The 17513-nt window shown below is 51.0% G+C and overlaps 1 protein-coding gene across 1 annotated transcript; it reads right to left on the bottom strand.

Annotated features, from left to right (window-relative positions):
• Positions 1-560: 560 nt before the first annotated feature.
• Fzd2 (frizzled class receptor 2) lies at positions 561-2492 on the bottom strand. Its single transcript, XM_021642732.2, has one exon. It carries the CDS (start codon positions 2391-2393, stop codon positions 705-707), a length of 1689 nt encoding a protein of 562 aa, XP_021498407.1. The 5' UTR covers positions 2394-2492; the 3' UTR covers positions 561-704.
• Between the last annotated feature and the right edge of the window lie 15021 nt (positions 2493-17513).

Consider the following 17513-nt stretch of genomic DNA (forward strand, 5'->3'; position numbering starts at 1 on the left):
CGAGAGAGGGAGACAGAACAAATGAGGAGGGAAGGGGGGGGTGGAGCGGGGAGAACGGGAAATAAAATAAAACAAAACAAAACGAATCCAAGTCTTGTTTAAAGAAAGTATATATATCCAACAGCTTCCACAGGCCCCGTCCGCGAGGAGGCTTGCAAATTTGGCTTTTATAGAAGTTGAGTGGAACTAACTCCCAACTCCTTTAAGCCAACAAAAACAGCGAGCAGGCTAGGTGCCTCTCCCAGCAGGCCCAGCCCTGCCAAATCACCAAAAAATCCGAACCAGAGCACAGGGCGGCTTTTAAAAGGGCACTTAGAAAAGGCGAGACCTCCTCCCCCACCCCCTTCTTCAGGCCCGGCGCCCTCGCTGATCTGCTTTTTTTTTTTCCTCCCCCCCCCTTTTTTTTCCTTTTAAATAGAAAATATATAATTAAATTTACAAAGACTATTTACAGTTTTAATTACAAACCTGGTAGGGGGGTGGGGCGTGTGTTGGGGCAGAGTTTCTTTTTTTAAAAAAAAAAGCGACCTAAAAATAAAACGGATTTTTTTTCTTTCTTTTTTTTTTTTTAAACTGTTCTTTATTTAAAAAAATAAAATAGAGGAGTCCGTTAGGGCGCCCCCCCTTCCCCGAGGGAAGGAGGGCTCGGTGAGGTCCGGACCTGGGGGGGAGGAGGAGGGGGCCGCCCGGCAGGCGAGGCCTCATCACACGGTGGTCTCTCCATGCCGGCTGTTGGTGAGACGCGTGTAGAACTTCCTCCAGGAGTGCAGCGTCTTGCCGGACCAGATCCAGAAGCCCGACGTGATGCCCACGATGAGCGTCATGAGGTATTTGATCATGTAGACGGTGAAGTCGGGCGACATGCGCGGCGTGTAGTGGGCCGGGCAGGGGATGGCCAGGCTCTTGCAATGCTGGCTGACCCACGAGCGCTCCCAGTGCTCGCGGAAGGCCTGCTCGTAGAAGTAGCAGGCGATGACGATGGTGGCCGGCACGGTGTAGAGCACCGAGAAGACGCCGATGCGCACCATGAGCCTCTCCAGCTTCTCCGTCTTGGTGCCGTCGTGCTTCATGATGGTGCGGATGCGGAAGAGCGACACGAAGCCGGCCAGCAGGAAGGACGTGCCGATGAACAGGTACACGAAGAGGGGCGCCAGCACGAAGCCGCGCAGCGGGTCCAGGCTGTTGAGGCCCACGAAGCACACGCCGCTCAGCAGGTCGCCGTCGATCTGGCCCATGGCCAGGATGGTGATGGTCTTGACGGCCGGCACGGCCCAGGCGGCCAGGTGGAAGTACTGCGAGTTGGCCTCGATGGCCTCGTGGCCCCACTTCATGCCGGCCGCCAGGAACCAGGTGAGGGACAGGATCACCCACCAGATGGAGCTGGCCATGCTGAAGAAGTAGAGCATCATGAAGAGGATGGTGCAGCCCTCCTTCTTGGTGCCCTGCACCACCGTGCGGTAGCCGTCGTCGGAGAAGCGCTCGTTGCACACCACGCGCTCCTGGAGCACGAAGCCCGCGATGTAGGCCACCGACACCATGGTGTAGCAGCCCGACAGGAAGATGATGGGCCTCTCCGGGTACCGGAAGCGCTGCATGTCCACCAGGTAGGTGGTGACGGTGAAGAAGGTGGAGGCGCAGCACAGCACCGACCAGGTGAGGATCCAGAGCCGGGCGAACCGGGTCTCCTCCTGGGAGAAGAACATGGAGCCGTCGGGCCGCGCGGGCTCGCAGGGCGCGGCGCAGTCGCGCTCCCCGAGGAACTTGTAGCTGAGATAGGACGGCACCTTGAGGACGCGGGGGCAGTGAAAAGGGTGCTCCAGGGTGGCGTAGCGCGGGGGGGCGCCGGGGCCCCCCGGCGTGCCCCCCGCGCCGGGCTGCAGCCCCGAGGGCGGCGCGGTGGTGAGCAGCGCGGGCGCCCCGTCCTCCGAGTGGTTCTGGCCCACGCAGATCTGCTCGGCGCCGTGGCGCGGGAAGTGCTCGCAGCGCAGGCGCTCGGGCCACTGGAAGCCGAACTTGTTCATGAGCGCCTCGCAGCCCTGGCGCGCGCGCTCGCAGATGGAGCGGCACGGCGGGATGGCCTGCTCCAGCACGGTGCACACGGGCGCGTACATGGAGCACAGGAAGAAGCGCAGCTCCGGGGAGCACTGCACCTTCACCAGCGGGTAGAACTGGTGCACCTCGAGGCCCGCGTCCTCCTGGTTCGTGTGGCCCAGCAGGTTGGGCATGATGGTCTGGTTGTAGGCGATGTCCGTGCACAGCGGGATGGAGATGGGCTGGCAGAAGCCGTGGTCCGGGATGGAGATGCCCTTCTCCCCGTGGAACTGGGCCGGCCCGGCGGCCGGCAGCAGCAGCAGCGGCAGCAGCAGGCGGGGCAGGGCGCTGCGGGCCCGCATGCTGGCCGCCGCCGCCGCCCCCCGCTCGGCTCCCGGGCGCCCCCCAGCCCCCGCCCCCAGCCCGGACACCGCGCGCCTTCCCCGCCGCCGCCGCCCGGCCGCCTCCCGCGCCTCTCGGCAAACTTTGCTCGCGGCCGCAGAGTTGGGGAGGCCGGGGCGGGGGACCGGGGCGCGGGGGGGGGGGCGCGCGGCGGCGGCGCACCCGCTGGCCGGCTCGCCGCGGTCGGACCGAGGGGTCGGAGATGCGGCCCGCCGCGGCCCTCACTCCTCTTCCTCCTCCTCTCGCCTCCGGGCTGCCCCTCGTCCCCACCCTCCTCCGCCAGCGACTCCTTTGTGCCTTCTTCAGCCCTCACCTCGGCCTCTCCGATCCCAATTAGTCGGTTTCAAGGGGGCCCCCGCTGGCGGCCCCGCCCTCTCCTCAGCCACCCCCCCACCCCCCACCCCCCCAAAAAGAAGGGATCCTTGAAACCGCCCCGTCGAGCTCTGCGCCGTCCCAAAATGTGCTCTCGGCCAATCAGATTTAAACTCGAGGACCGGCCCCGAGGGCTGGATTGGTGGACCACAACCTAATGAGCTCAGAAACCAGATGCCAAGAAAACTCTGCTCCCCCCCCCCCGCACCCCGCCTCCTTTTGCTTTTTTTAAAGAGACAAGCTATTATTATATTAGGGACTGTTTGCTCCGTCCGCGAGTTCTTCGGGGCCGCCAAGGCGAGGTCCGGAGACCGGGTCCCCCCAGAGTGACCCAGGCAAGCTCGGGCCTGGCCCGTGGCCCCAGAGCTCCTTGCTCTCTGGTCCCCGCTCAACAACCCCCCGCACCACCACCCCCACTTTTCAGTCCCCTTTATAAAAACCAAGTGAAAAAAATCTCAAGATTTAAAATATATATATATATATATTTATGTATATATGCATGAGTATAAGTGTGTACGTGTAAGAGCGCGTGCTTGCAACAACTTCGCTCAGGGTCGAGGCAGAAAGTGTCACTCCGCCCCCCCACCCCCGACAAGGAACCCTAGAAGTTTGCCTCCCCCCTCCCCCTACACACACCCTAAAGTAACCCTCTGAGAAACCAGAGCCTGTCTCTTTAAGAGGCTCTTAAAGGGGCCGGGGACTCCGGGGTGTAATTGCCCCGTAGCGAGCACAAAGGAGCCCATTATGGTTCTTTGTGTTCGGTGGCACCTCAAAGTGAGAAAATTCAGGAACTCAGAGGCCAGGCTGCGGGGCTGGGGCGGGGGTGTGGGGTGAGGTGAGGGAGAAAGGCCCGGAGCTGAGGTTTCAGCCCACCCCCCACCCCTTCCGAGGAAAATCTTAATTATGCAAAGTGAAGTTTAGCTGCCCTAAGGAGGAGGTCTTAATCGAAAGTTAATGGCGGGGGGTGATGGGCAGTTTTGTGCGAAGAAACGACGCTCTCTGGGTCTGACGAATGTTTTGGGGAATTTGCCTTCTCCCTCCCCATTCCTGCTCCCGCCTCCTAAAAGCTTCCAGATTCGATCTCCCGGGAGAAAGGGGAGTTCTACCCAAACTTTAAGTGATTCCACACCAGAAAGAGGGTGTGTGTGGCGACGGAGGAGGCTGGAGTCGAGGAGAGAATTTCTCCTCTTCTTCTCACCTGGCTGAGGGGTGGGGCGGCCCGAAGGAAAATGCTCCCCCCTCCCCCGCCCCCAGCACGCTAGGATTGCCGCTCTGGGGTCTGCAAAGGGGAGGGAATTTGCATGGGAATCTGTGTCCGGTCCTGGGTGATGGATCAATTATTTCTGTTGTCTCTCTGGAGAGAAAGAGGGGGAGAGCTTAAAAAGAAGATTGAGTTGAGAAAGCCGCCTCTGCTCCCCAGTGTGGGCCAGATCCTCGCCGCTGAGGAAGCTGCTTCTGCTGGGATCAGAAACCCCGACCTAGGGAGAGAGAAGCGTAGGATGAGCCTGGCTTCGCAGGGTTAAAACGAGGTTCTCGCTTTGTGTCGGCTTTTTTTTTTTGTTTTGTTTTGTTTTTGTTTTTTTGTAAATTGTCAGCAGCTCACACCTGTAATCCCAGAAGTAGAGGCAGAGACAGAATTACCAGGCGGGCCAGACCAGCCTCAGCCGGCTGCGGCTCAAGAATGAAAGAAAGAAAAGAAACAAACAGAAAACATTCAAGTTCTTTACAACTTGAAAAGGCTCTTTATTGGAATAATTAAAAAACAAAAAAACAAGGCCTCACAGTATAATCCTGGCTGACCTCGAACTCACAACAGATCTGCCATCTTCTAAATGTGCTGAGATTGAAGGCATGTGCCCACCCTCCGCGTCCGCGCTGGGGTCGTGAATAAGTTCTCTTTCCCCTCATTTTAAGAACGTGTTCAGCTGGGCGATGGTGGCTCACGCCTTCAACCCCAGCACTTGAGAGGCAGAGGCAGCCTGAGCTACAGAGAGAGTTCCAGGACAGCCAGAGCTATACAGAGAAACGCTGTCTCGAAAACCCCAAAGAGGAGGAGGAGAGGAAAAAGGCGTTCAGAGGATGGAGAGATGGTTCAGGGGTTAAGAAGACTCTGTTTTCCCAGAGGTCCTGGGTTCAATTCCCAGTAACCACATGGTGGCTCACGACCATCTATCGTGAGATTTACAGAGATTTATAGTGAGGTGTGCAGGCAGAATGCTGTATAAATAATAAATAAACCTTTAAAAAAAAAAAAGAGTTCATTTAAAAAAAACAAAAACGAAGAAACAAACAGAAAATGTTTTTTACTGTGCTGGAGAGATGGCTCAGCGGTTAAGCGCACTTATTCTTGCCCAGGACCCATCCGGGTCACTAGCGCCCACATGGCGGCTGGCTCATGGTCATCTGTCACTCCAGTCAGCGGATCTGATACCCTCTTCTGACGTCAGCACCACGCATGCTCACGGTGCACAAACACGCGTGTAGGCAGAATACTCACGTAAAACTTAAAAATCTCAAACGGGAGCAGGTGGGATTATCTCAGCTTTCATCTCAGCTCCTGAGAAGCAGTGGCTCTCTGTGAGTCTGAGGCTAGCCTGGTGCATATAGTTCCAAGGCAGCTAAGGCTATATACTGAAACCCTACCTATCAAAAAAAAAAAAAAGAAGAAAAAACGCCTGAAAATTATATTTTAAAACAGGGGCTGGAGAGATTGGAGAGATGGCTCGGCAGTTAGGAGCACTGAGAACTGGCAGTTCTCACAGAGAACCCAGATTTGGTTCTTAGCATCCACATGGCCAGTCCAAGGGATCTGATGCCCTCTTCTGGCCTCCTTGGGCGCCAGTCACAAATGTGGTACACAGACAAACACGCGAGCAAAACACCCGTGCACAATACAAACTTTTAAATTACTTTAAAACATTGACTCCATTGTCATAAAGCACCTTCCAAAATCAAAAGCTACATGAATTAAGTATTTATTTAAAGATCCTTGGAGATCATGTATCGAGTGCTGGGCAAGCTGTGTACTCACCTAGAAGGCATTGATTTGTATTTATCAGCAAAGGGTTGATGGCAGGTTTATATAGTAAGAACCGGAGCTGAAAATTGTTTGTTTTCTTGAGACAGGGTTTCTCTGTGTAGCCCTGACTGTCCTGGAACTCCCTTCGTAGACCAGGCTGGCCTCCACCTCAGAGATCTGCCTGCCTCTGCCTCCCGAGTGCTGGGATTGAAGATGGGTACCACCACCGCCCAGCTTGAGCGGAAACTTTTTAAGGATTTATTTTTATTTTTAATGGTTTATGTGTATGTGTCTCTGTGTGAGTATGTGCGATTATGAATTCTGGTGCTCCGGGAGTCCAGAAGAGGGAGATGGATTTACCAGGTCTGGGGTGTCATAGGCAGTTGAATTACTCCTGCTGGGAGTGCTAGAAGCTGAACTTGGGTCCTCTACAAAAGCCATACTTACTTTTCACCACTGAGCCATCTCTCTAGCCCCACGGCTGAAATTTAAAGTCTGGCCTCACTGGGCATGGTGGTGCACACCTTTAGTCCCGGCACTTGGGAAGCAGAGGCAGGCAGAGCTTTTGGGGACCAGCCTGGTTTATATAAGGAATTCCAGGACAGCAAGAGCAAATACGGAGAGCCTGTCTCAAAAAACAAAACAACAACAACAGCAGCAAAATAATAATAATAATAATTTTAATTGTGGTGCCACCGTCTAAATTGAGGGTCTTTTTTTTTTTTAAGATTTATTTATTTTATGTATATAAGTGCTCTATCTCACATACACCTGCACGCCAGAAGAGGGCATCAGACTCCAGTAGAGATGGTTGTGAGCCACCATGTGGTTCCTGGGAATTGAACTCAGGACCTCTGGAAGAGCAGACAGTGCTCTTAACCTCTGAGCCATCTCTCCAGCCCCTAAATCCAGGGTCTTACACATTCCAGACAAGTACTCTACCATTAAGCTGTATTCCCCACACTGGTTTTTAATATATATGTGTGTGTGTGTGTGTGTGTGTGTCTGTGTGGTGTGTGTGTGTGTGTGTGTATAAATTTTAACATATGTTTATTATTTTGATTGCTTTTATTATTTTAGTTTTTAACATATATATTTATTATTATTTTGCTTGCTTTTCTTATTTGTTTTGTTTTGAGACAGGATTTTACTGTGCAGCACTGGCTGGCCTAGAACTCCTTATGCTGGCCAAGCCCGCCTCTGCCTCCTGAATGCTAGGATTAAAAGTGCCACCGAGCCAAGCTATTTTGCTAAAGTAAAAATGTCTTTATTTATAGTTCACAGGTATGAGTGTTTTGTTTTTGTTTTTTTTCCCCCTGCATGTGTTTCAGTGTACTTCATGCCTGCCTGTAGCCCTCAGAGGCCTGACAAGGGCACAGGATCTCACAGAAGTGATTGTGAGCACCATGCGGGTGCTGGGAAGAAGACACTGTTCTTGCCAGAGCTGTAAGTATTCTTAATGGGCTGAGCCACCTCTCAGGCCCTGTCGTTTGACCCTTTAACCAGGGTCTCTCGGAACTCATGCTATAGCCAAGCAGCCCATAAACCTCTGATCTTGCCTCGGCCTCCAGAGCAGCGTGGACTTCAGGCCTGTGCTGCCTCCTGCTTTTTCTTGTTTTGAGACAGGGTCTCATGCGGCGCACTATGGCCTCAAACTCGCTTGCTATGTAGCGGAGGATGACCTTGAACTACCCGAGCCTCCTGCTTCTACCTCCCAAATCCTGATAACACAAGTGTGCACCCACACCTGGATTTTGAAGCTACATTATTTCCTCCACTACACAGCCCCTAAAGCCTTTAAGAATTGCGGGGGGTTTATTCACTTAACAAATATATATATGTTGAGCACCAGACCCAGCCTTGGGCCTGTGGTGTGGAGGTTCTAATGGGAGTCTTCACACTCATCATACAGTTGGGGGCTCGGGCGCCAGACTGAGGAAGCTGAGTGGGAGAGGCATGCTTGGAATGAGTGAATGAGGATGAGGGGAGAAAGCCAGAAGGGATCAGCTGTGCAGGACCTTGAATGCAGAGATATGAATTCACAATCTAATGGGGGGATAGGCAGGCGTTTCAGAGAACGGTCATCCTGGACAGCAGCATTCTGGGGTGGAATAGATGTATTGGTTAACAGGCAGGATGCCTGGGTCCTTGGCCCCGTTAGAGCTCCGTGTGCAGCTTGGGGAGTGATGGCCCAGGAGGATTTGCGTGAGCACCTTACACACAGGCCAGGCCTGTGGGTGGGGGCAGGGCACGCTGCAGAATCTAGCAAAGGAATAGGATCACTTGAGTTGTACGGCCAATGTCTGGGCAGCTCTGAGGAACATCAGGGGATCCAGAGATCTGCAGCTAGGGTGGACTGATGGGACAAGGCCAGGCGCAGAAAGACAAACCCAACACGGTCTCACTGGAACACAGAAAGTTAAAAAGTTCCCTTCAAACTGAGCAGAGTCATCCTCAATTCCACGGAGAGTTGGAGACTAGCTTGAGCTACATAAAACCCTACAAACAAAACAAAACAAACAAAAAGGAACTTCAGGGTTGGAAAAAGTTGATTTTAATAGAAATAGAAAGTGTAAACTGGGCTGGAGAGATGGCTCAGAGGTTAAGAGCACTGACTGTTCTTCGTAAAGGTCCTGAGTTCAATTCCCAGCAACCACATGGTGGTTCACAACCGTCTATCATGCAATCTGGTGCCCTCTTCTGGTGTGCAGGTGTACATGCAGGGAGAACACTGTATACATAATAAATAAATAAATCTAAAAAAAAAATTTAAAAATGAAAGTGTAAACCAACTTTACAGGGTGTCAACAAAAAGAAATGACCAGTGTTTAAAGAAATGGAAATGTCTGTTACCCTTTGATTATTATAGATTACATTCATGTACCACAAGATCACACTGCATCCCATAATACATACACCTATGTCAGTCTTTTATTTTAAAGCCGTCAGGCAAGAGATGGTAACGATAGGAACTGAGATGAGGGAATATAAATGTGGGGAGAGGCAGGGAGAAAGAACCCCTCCCCAGGTTTCTGACTGAGATACCCAGCTACCACTGGCCAGGGTCAGAAAAGCAAGGAAAGAGGAGATGCTGAGTGTGGACCAGCTCATCCCAGGGCTCCACAGGCAGGTGGATTTTAAAGCCCAGTGCCCAGACAGAGGTCACTAGCTTAGGATAGGGAGCTATGAGTGTGACCAAGACCATCTAGACAACACGGAACAGGAAGGCTAAAAGTTGTGTGAGATGCCAACCTTTAAAGGCCAAGAAGGGAGACTGAGGGAGAATCAGGCCAGGGCAGATTCTAGACAAACAAGAGAATGCCACAAGGCTTGTTTTTCCTGATCTGGGAACCTCAACTCAGAAATTTTATTTACCTAGCTTCAGCTGTGAAATGGCATGCAGTCCTCCCTTGGCCTAGAGCTAGGCTGAAAGCTTGGTTAATATGCGTTGTTCTTTCTTAAATTACACTTATTTATTTGTTATTTATTTTGTAGGTGCGTGTGCCACGGTGTGCGTGCAGAGATCAGAGGGCAACTTTCAGGAGTCCGGTCTCTCCTTTCAGCATGTGAATTCCCGGGACTGACCTCAAGCCAGGCGTGGTGGCGAGCTCCTTCGGCTGCTGAGCCAGGAGCTGTTGTGTTGTGTTGCTCTCTTTTGTTTTTAATCCAACAAATTAGGGGACCCCTGCTTCACATAAGGCAGACAGTTTAAGCCAGAGGCGTGATGGTACATACCTGTAACTCTAGCTACCCGGGAAACAGAGGCAGAGCATCAGGAGTTCAAGAGCAGCCTTAACTACCTAACAGGTTGGAGGCTAGCCTGGGTTACATGTGACCTTGTTTCAAAAGAAAAGGGGGAAAGGGGGTCAGGTAGGGTGGCACATGGCTTTCATCCCAGCACATGGGAGGCAGAGGGTAAGATATCTCTGAGAGTTGGAGGCTAGCCTGATCTACAAAGCGAGTTCCAGTCCTGATAATAAACAATATTTATTTATTTATTAAAGAGAAAGATTCTAAACCGCAGGCTGAGGTTAAGGATAGTTATGTTTGGATTTCTGGAACTGACTGAGCTGAGAGTCTCCCGGAACAGCTAAAAGGCTTGTGTGTCACACACAGCTGAGTGAGTGACAGCCTGCTGGTGATAGCCTGCATACCACAGGCATGTTCAAAAGACAGCAAAGAGAACGCCCAGCTAAGGACACCTGAGGGGCCCTGCCCAGGGCCCTCTCTTCCCCTCTCATTCTCCAAGTAGGCCTCCCACCACAGGAACAGCTGTGGAAGAATTACCTTCCTTTCCCACCCCCTTCTCCCTGAACCCCAGCTCCTCCTTCACACAGAAGCCAGCTCCTTCCTCTCTCCGCTGTGTCTATAGAACCTCTGAGGGAGCATGCCCAGTGTGGGGTGCTCCTAGGCAACTGCCTCTTCTCCAGGAAGCCCTGGAGGGTGAGCCTCCATAGTGGATCGGTGTTCTCCTTCTGGAAGCACTGATGTCCTCCTACCCTAAAAAGGGAAGGATTATGGGCATCTGTTTGGGAACTATAAGAAGGGAGCAAAAACAAAAAAAAAACAAAAAAACAAAAAACAACAATTTCAGATACTCTCAAATCCTTAAAGGTTTTATTCTCTAGACAAAAATACCCTGTTCCTGGACAGGGTGTGGAGTGGAGCACGGCTTTAAATCTCAGCCTTTGGGAGGCAGAGGCAGGTGGAGAGTTCAAGGCCAGCCTGGTCTGCATAGCAAGTTCTAGGCTAGCCAGGGATAGATAGTGAGACCCTGCCTCAGGAAGGAAAACAAAAACAAACAGAACAAACAAACAAACAAACAAACAACCCAAGTCTTCCAGAGACTGAGCCCAGATGGCTGCTGGCTCAGCAGTTAAGAGCACTGGCTGTTCTTCCAGGGGACCAGGTTCAATCCCCAACATCCACATAGCAGCTCACAACTCTCCCTATATCTCCAGTTTCAGGGGATCTGACATCCTCACACAGACATACCCACCAATGCACATTAAAAACAAACAAACAAACAAAGAAACTGAGCTTAGCTCGTCATGCCTCTTCTCCCAACATGTAGGAAGCGGAGGCAGAAGGATGAAAGGGCAGCGTCCTCATTTACATGTGGAGTTTGAGGCTATCCTGGGCTGCAGAAAACCCTGCCAAGGGGCTGGAGAGGTGGCTTGCTGGAAAGAAGGCTCCATGATTGAGCTTTTACCAGAGGACCCAGTCTTTACTTCTCAGTACCTACATGGTGGTCTCCCAACCATCTGCAATTCTAGTTCCAGGGCATCTGACAGCCTGTTCTGCTCTCCACAGGCAGGCAGAGCATCCACACACATAAAATAAAATTAATTAAAAGACCCTGTCCAAAAAAACAACAACAACAACAACAAAAAAAAAAAAAAAAAAAAAAAAAGGAGGGGGAAGGGGATAGTAAAGACAGAAACCTGCTGTAGAATAACTGAATAACCAAAGACCTGGGGTTCCCTGAGGACGCCTGCTTCCTGCCCTCTCTGTCCTCAGGGCCGGCCACACCAGCACTGCCGAGATCCAAGGCTGCTTAGCTCCCACCTCTCTCCAGCACCTACCCTACGTTTCTGGAAGGCAAATGGGCTATAAAAGGATTAAACAGATAGTGCAGAGAATCTATTAATTAAGGGCTTTAATTAGTTCAGGCCTTGGCCCGAGCAGAAACAAGGGTGGGTGGCTCAGAGCAGACGAGGAAAAAGGAGGCTCTGGGAAATCTAGGCTGGGTTTGATGAGGGAAGTTCTTGGGCTGATTCTACTTCTTACGCTGAAAAACTTAGGGCTCGTAGTAATAAATGGATCAAGTGTTCTGTCCCCCAGAACCTTCTAGAACCTAACACCAAGAAGTCAGGAAAGGGAAGGCGGCTGTAGGTGGGGAGAGAGCCCAGAGAGGAGATGCATGGCGACAGAGAGCCCCGAGATGCGTGGACACGCGGTGGGAAGGTTGGATTTTCACTTCGTGGCTCCGCGCACATCACCGCTCTCGCCTTTGGGAGGGGGCGTCTCCTAATCCACTCTGTTTCCACTCCTCCTCTCCCTCCTTTCTCCCAGGATTTCTCTCCTTTGCCTCAAGGCAGGGGGTCACCTCGCCCCCCTCCCCTCCCCTCTTTCCTGTAACTTAAGCTGTTGCTGGGAGTTGGAGGAGCCGGGCTGGTTGGAGAGGAGGCCCCGCTGCTTTTTCAGGGTGGAATTGAAACCATGGAGCTGGGCTTGTCGGGTAACACAGAGGGGGAGGGGAGAAGGAAATCAAAGCAGGGGCTGAGGCTCCATCTGGGAAACCAACTTTGATTTACTAGCAAGGACCTGGCTCTCCCCCCACCCCGTCCTCCCCACTCCCCCTCCTTTCCTGGACTCCGCTCTGTGGGCAGAACTGGGGGATGGGGAACCGGCCTCCTCCTCTCCCAACATGAAAACAACCTCTTGTTGAAGGACCCTCCCTTGCAGCTGGGGAATCCTGGGCGCCTTGTCCAGCTGCACACACGTCTTAAGAGGGTCCAGAGACCCTGGAACTGGGTAGGGTGTACAAGGCCCTCCGCCCAAGCAGCTTCTCTCCTGCTCTGGCTGAGCCAACTGTGTCTTCAAGATCCGGAGTTGGGGGTCACTGAAGGAGGGAGCTGCGGATGTCTTCTGATTACTTATCTACAGCCTATGGGCCCGCTGAGCTGATGGTAAGAACCAAGATAACATGTCTGCGAAGGGAAAGGAACAATACTATTTTAGGTAAAGCGCTTGCCCCCGCAGTCCCGAGGTGCTGAGCTGGGAACCCCAGCACATGTAAAAAGCCAGGTGCAGCCCTGGGGTTGAGGAGGAAGTGAGGGGCAGAGACTGAAGGGTTCCCTGCTGGCTAGCTGAATCTGTGAATCTAACTGAATTTGTGAGTTCTCTCTCTCAGCGAGAGAACCTTTCTCAAAAGACTAAGGTTTGATACTTAGCACACCACATGGTGAAAAGAAAGATCCTGTGCCTCCACGCATGCTCACACACACAAAATAGACTAGATATGTATATATACACATACGAGTATGTATATAAGTTATTTGTTGTAGTAAATAAAAATGGCGGTTGGGCTGCGTTTATGATTATTTTATCATTAGCCGTTTGATTATCATGGTGGTATTATCTAACCCGCTATCACAAGTAATAAAACACAGACACCTGTTAGATTTTCTAATCGCCTTATTTACCATGGGGCCGGGCAGATATTTCACCAACCCTGGCTCAATGACCTCACCATCCATCTCCCAGCCCCCATCCAGTGCCATCCACCTTAATCCTTCCTATCTGGACTACCTTCCATCCATAATCCCGGGTACTTGCTTGTATTCTTCATCTGGGCCTTTTCACACCATTATTGGAGTCCTTTCTCTAGGCCCATGTCCTTCCTTCTCCAGGCTGACCCATCGTGGCATCTTCCTCTTCCTCTCTTCCTGCCTTAGCCTCCCTGCCCAGGTATAGGCAGTTTAATCAATCCATCAGGTATGTCTCAGGCAGGTTTACAAAACAAGGAAAGGTGTAACCAGATCTTGGGGGCCTGTAACACCCATCAGACCATCTTCCAACAGTTATTTATTTGTTTATTCGTTCATCCATTTATTTATTTCTTTTGAGACAGGGTCTCTCTACAGAGCCCTGGCTGTCCTGGAACTCATATGTAGACCTGCCTGCCTCTGCCTCCTGAGTGCTGGGAGCAAGCGCATGTCCACCATGCCCGGCAAGTTTGTAATCATGTTACAAGATTAATTTTGTGACAGGCGGTGGTGGCGCAGGCCCTTAATCCCAGCACTCGGGAGGCAGAGGCAGATGGGTCTCTGTGAGTTGGAGGCCAGCCTGGTCTACAGAGCTAGTTCCAGGAAACCAAGACTACACAAAGAAACTCCATCTCGGAAAAAACAAACAAACAAAAAACAAACGTTAATTTGTAGTATTATTGTTATTCAAAATAATTTTAAATGTAATTTTTATGGTCTTTGAAATATTTTTATTATATTTATTCACCCTTTTGGAGGGTGGAGCATACATTCCTGGGGAAATGTGAACAGATGTCTGTTTACTCCATATGGGAACCTGGCAATAGACCAAAGTCAGTACACAACCAAAGTCCAACTTGTTACACCAATGAGTGTCACTGTGATTACTTACAGGAGTAGGGGTGAAGAGTTACTCACAGTAGCAGAAAATCACTCGAAAAGAGCTGCGTCACCAAAAGCTTACTCCAGCACGGGCCACAGCTGCAGAACCTGGGAACCTAGCGCTCACTGTGGTTTCCTGGGCAGCCTGGGAGTTTGGAGAGTCTCTTCCAAGCAGCTCATCTGTCCCCGGAGAGTCTCTCAACAGCTTTAACTGCTTCTGTAGCCTTGGAGAGGGACGGGCCTAGTGAATCTGGTCAGTTTCAGGGACTTCCTGAAGCTTCTGAGTTGCTTACCGCCTCGGTGTCGAGGGGCTTCCCTGAAGGACAGCACGTGTTAGCTGGGAGGAAACTGCTATGCAACACCACAGCCGGCAGCAGGCCTGTGTGGGTCAGAGGTCAACTTGCAGACGCCATCCCCCACCGCGTGGTCCTCAGGGATGGAACTCAGGATGGGACTTCTGACGGCGGATGCCTTTGCTGCTGAGCCCATACGACTTTTTAAAGCGCGTGAGTAAGGGGCAGATGCCTCTGGCTTCCTCACGCACACGAGCACATACACTGTAGGCTGCACAGACACTGATTAGAAGGTTCATGCCTGAACACTTACACATACCCACCACAGAATACATGCGCCTCGAGTGTTTTAAGACTCTTTGTGCTGAAGTTCAGTGTGACCCGAGCCCGAGTGGGAGCTCAAAGCCATTTTGGGTGGAGCTGTTATCCTCTCTCCCTTCTCTTGTCACTCCTTTCGCCCCCCCATCACATCCTTAAGCCCCTCAAGGTTTAAGACACTCTCTAGCCAAGTCTCTACAGGGGAAAGAGGATCCCAAAGAAGCCCAGCCTCAGTATCAGAGTGAAAAGAAAAATGATGAGTGCGTGTTTATGCGTCTACACCGCTGGCTCGCGGGTCCAGCCGGGCCTTCTCAGTGGGACATAGCCATGGCGGGAGGGTTACTCCCCAGACTCTCCTAGGCAGAGCCGTCACCTCACTAGGGTTCAGCATCCAACTTTAGAACAAGGGAGAAGAAAGAACTAACTGAGCGTGCTTTTGAGTCTCGTGTAGCCCAACTTGCCCCAAACTCACTCTGTAGCCAAGGATGGCCTTGAATTTATCATTCTCCTGCCTTCACCTCCCACGTGCCACCATGGCCAGGTCAAAGAGAACCTTTTTTTTTAAAATATTTTATTTATTTATTATTTATACAGAATACCTGCATGTGTGCCTGCCTGCCTGCCAGAAGAGGGCACCAGATCTCATTATAGATGGTTATGAGCCACCATGTGGCCGCTGGGAATTGAACTTGGGACCTTTGGAAGTACAGCCAGTTCTCTTAACCTCTGAGCCATCTCTCCAGCCCCACGAAGAGAACCTTTTAAGAGCTCAGTAAACCTCTGAGCCATCTCTCCAGCCCCGCGAAGAGAACCTTTTAAGAGCTCAGTTGCTCCATTAGAACTCCTGGAGTCTGCTACATACATTAGAACCATGGAAGGAGAAGACTATGAGTCTGCTTCTGGCCCCGCCTGCCGATCCAAACGTAGAATCTTCCAAATAGCTCTGATGCACACCATGGACTTATCTGCTTCCCAGGCTATTCAATCAGAGCTTTCACAGCTCTGGTAACTCTTGACCAGAGGCCCAGAGTCCACCTCTCTTCTATACGCTTAACTCTTCAAGGCCGCTCAACATCTGACCACAACACGTCACAACACGTTCTCACTTCAACCACACTTCACCGTGGTGGTGGACAAGCATCTTTCTCCACACCGCTCCGGTACTGCAGTGTGTGAAAGACAGAAGTATCACCCCCCCCCCCGGCCTCCCCTGAAGCGTGAGTTCCTGAGGACGAATGCGTTTGAAGAAGGAGGCAGAGACAATCTAGGTAGCCATGAGCCAGACCCAGTGAGACGCTGAACATCTGAAGACCCTGGTCACCTAGGTAAGCTCTCGTGTCACCTTTTACTGATGCTCCCCAGACCACAGACCTCTGCCTGACAGTCTCCAGATAACTGTATTAGTTTATGATGGAATTCTGGTGCTCAAGAAATCAGTGACCAGGAGAAGACAAGAACAGCCTTCATCACTTCTCCCATTATGGTTCTCTTTCTTTTCAAATTTTTATTTATTTACTTGTTTTTTTTTTTTTTTTTTTTTTTGAGACAAGGTTTCTCTGTGTAGCCCTGGCTGTCCTGGAACTCACTACTCTGTAGACCAGGCTGGCCTCAAACCCACAGGGATCCGCCTGCCTCTGCCTCCCAGGTGCTGGGATCACACGTGTGCACCACCGCTACTTGGCTTCTGTCTTTTAAAAACAAAACAAGACAAAACAGATTTACTGTTCTTTACCTGTGAATGCGAGCCTCTGTGTGTGGGTGCTGTGTGCACTCAGGGTGCCCATAAAGGTGCCCATTGGATCCCGGAAGCTGACATTATAGGTGGTTGTGAGCTTCCTAATGTGGTTTTTGGTATCAAACTCAGGTCCCCTGGAAGACCAAGTATTCTTAACCTCTAAGCCTTCTCTCCAGAACCCCACCCTGATGTTACTGGGGTCTTTTTAATTGATTTTTGTTTTTGTTTTCTTTGAGGCAGGGTCTTCCTGTGTAGCCTTAACTGGTCTGGAACTCACTCTGTAGACCAGGCTGGCCTCAAACTTACAGAGATCCACCTGCCTCTGCCTCCAGGAGCGCTAGGGCTAAAGGTGTGCGCCACCATGCCTGGCTGTGACCATTTTAAAGCACTTTCTAGGGAAGTATCTTCTCCCAGACCCCTCCTGCTTCAAAATTCCTTTTTTACTTTCTAGTAAACATGTTGGCTATGAGCTCTGCTTCTTGATTTCGTGGGCTTTCATCCTCATCATTTGTAGGATATGGTCCTGGGGTCACAGAACACCAGCTTGGGAGTTTGTCCAAGATTCCACAGAACACCCATAAAACATAAGGAACTCCGAGAGTAAAGTCCAGCCTTGAAAGGTGTATGCGTAAAAATGTGAGCCAGCCAGGTGTGTAACAGGATTTTCTTTGGACTGCCTGCTTTCAGGTAATGACACAGAAACTTTTTATTAATTATGAAAGCTTAGCCTTAGTTTAGGCTTATTCCCAACTAGCTCTTATAACTTAAATTAACCCTCTTATACTAATCCACTTTCTACTGCGTGGCTTGTTACCTCCCAGTCTCTTAGTCCCAGTACCTGTATCTGTCTGGAGGGTTCCCCCGCCTGAGATTCTTTCCCAGAGTTCCTATCTCTCCCGAAAGCCCTGCCTTTCCTCTTCTGCCTCTGCTGTTGGCCGTTCAGTTCGTTATTAAACCAGTCAGAAGGTGTCGGAGGGAATGTTTACAAAATATGACACAGCCTGAAGAGTAACAACACCAAAGTCTGTCCTGTCCTCAGCTCTCTGCCGGTACAGAAGTTAGCATTTGAATAATATAAAGACAATCTTTACATGGTGTACAAGAGGTTATCCGAGCAGGATAACCCATTCTTTTAATCCCAGCACTAAGAAGGCAAAGGCAGATGGATATTTGTGAGTTGAAGTCCAGCT

This window comes from Meriones unguiculatus, chromosome 7 (genome assembly GCF_030254825.1).
Source record: "Meriones unguiculatus strain TT.TT164.6M chromosome 7, Bangor_MerUng_6.1, whole genome shotgun sequence".
NCBI classification, from domain to species: domain Eukaryota; kingdom Metazoa; phylum Chordata; class Mammalia; order Rodentia; family Muridae; genus Meriones; species Meriones unguiculatus.

What these genes read in the sequence shown, in the direction of transcription:
- Fzd2 (XM_021642732.2), bottom strand. Translation starts at nt 2,393, where the DNA reads ATGCGGGCCCGCAGCGCCCTGCCCCGCCTGCTGCTGCCGCTGCTGCTG.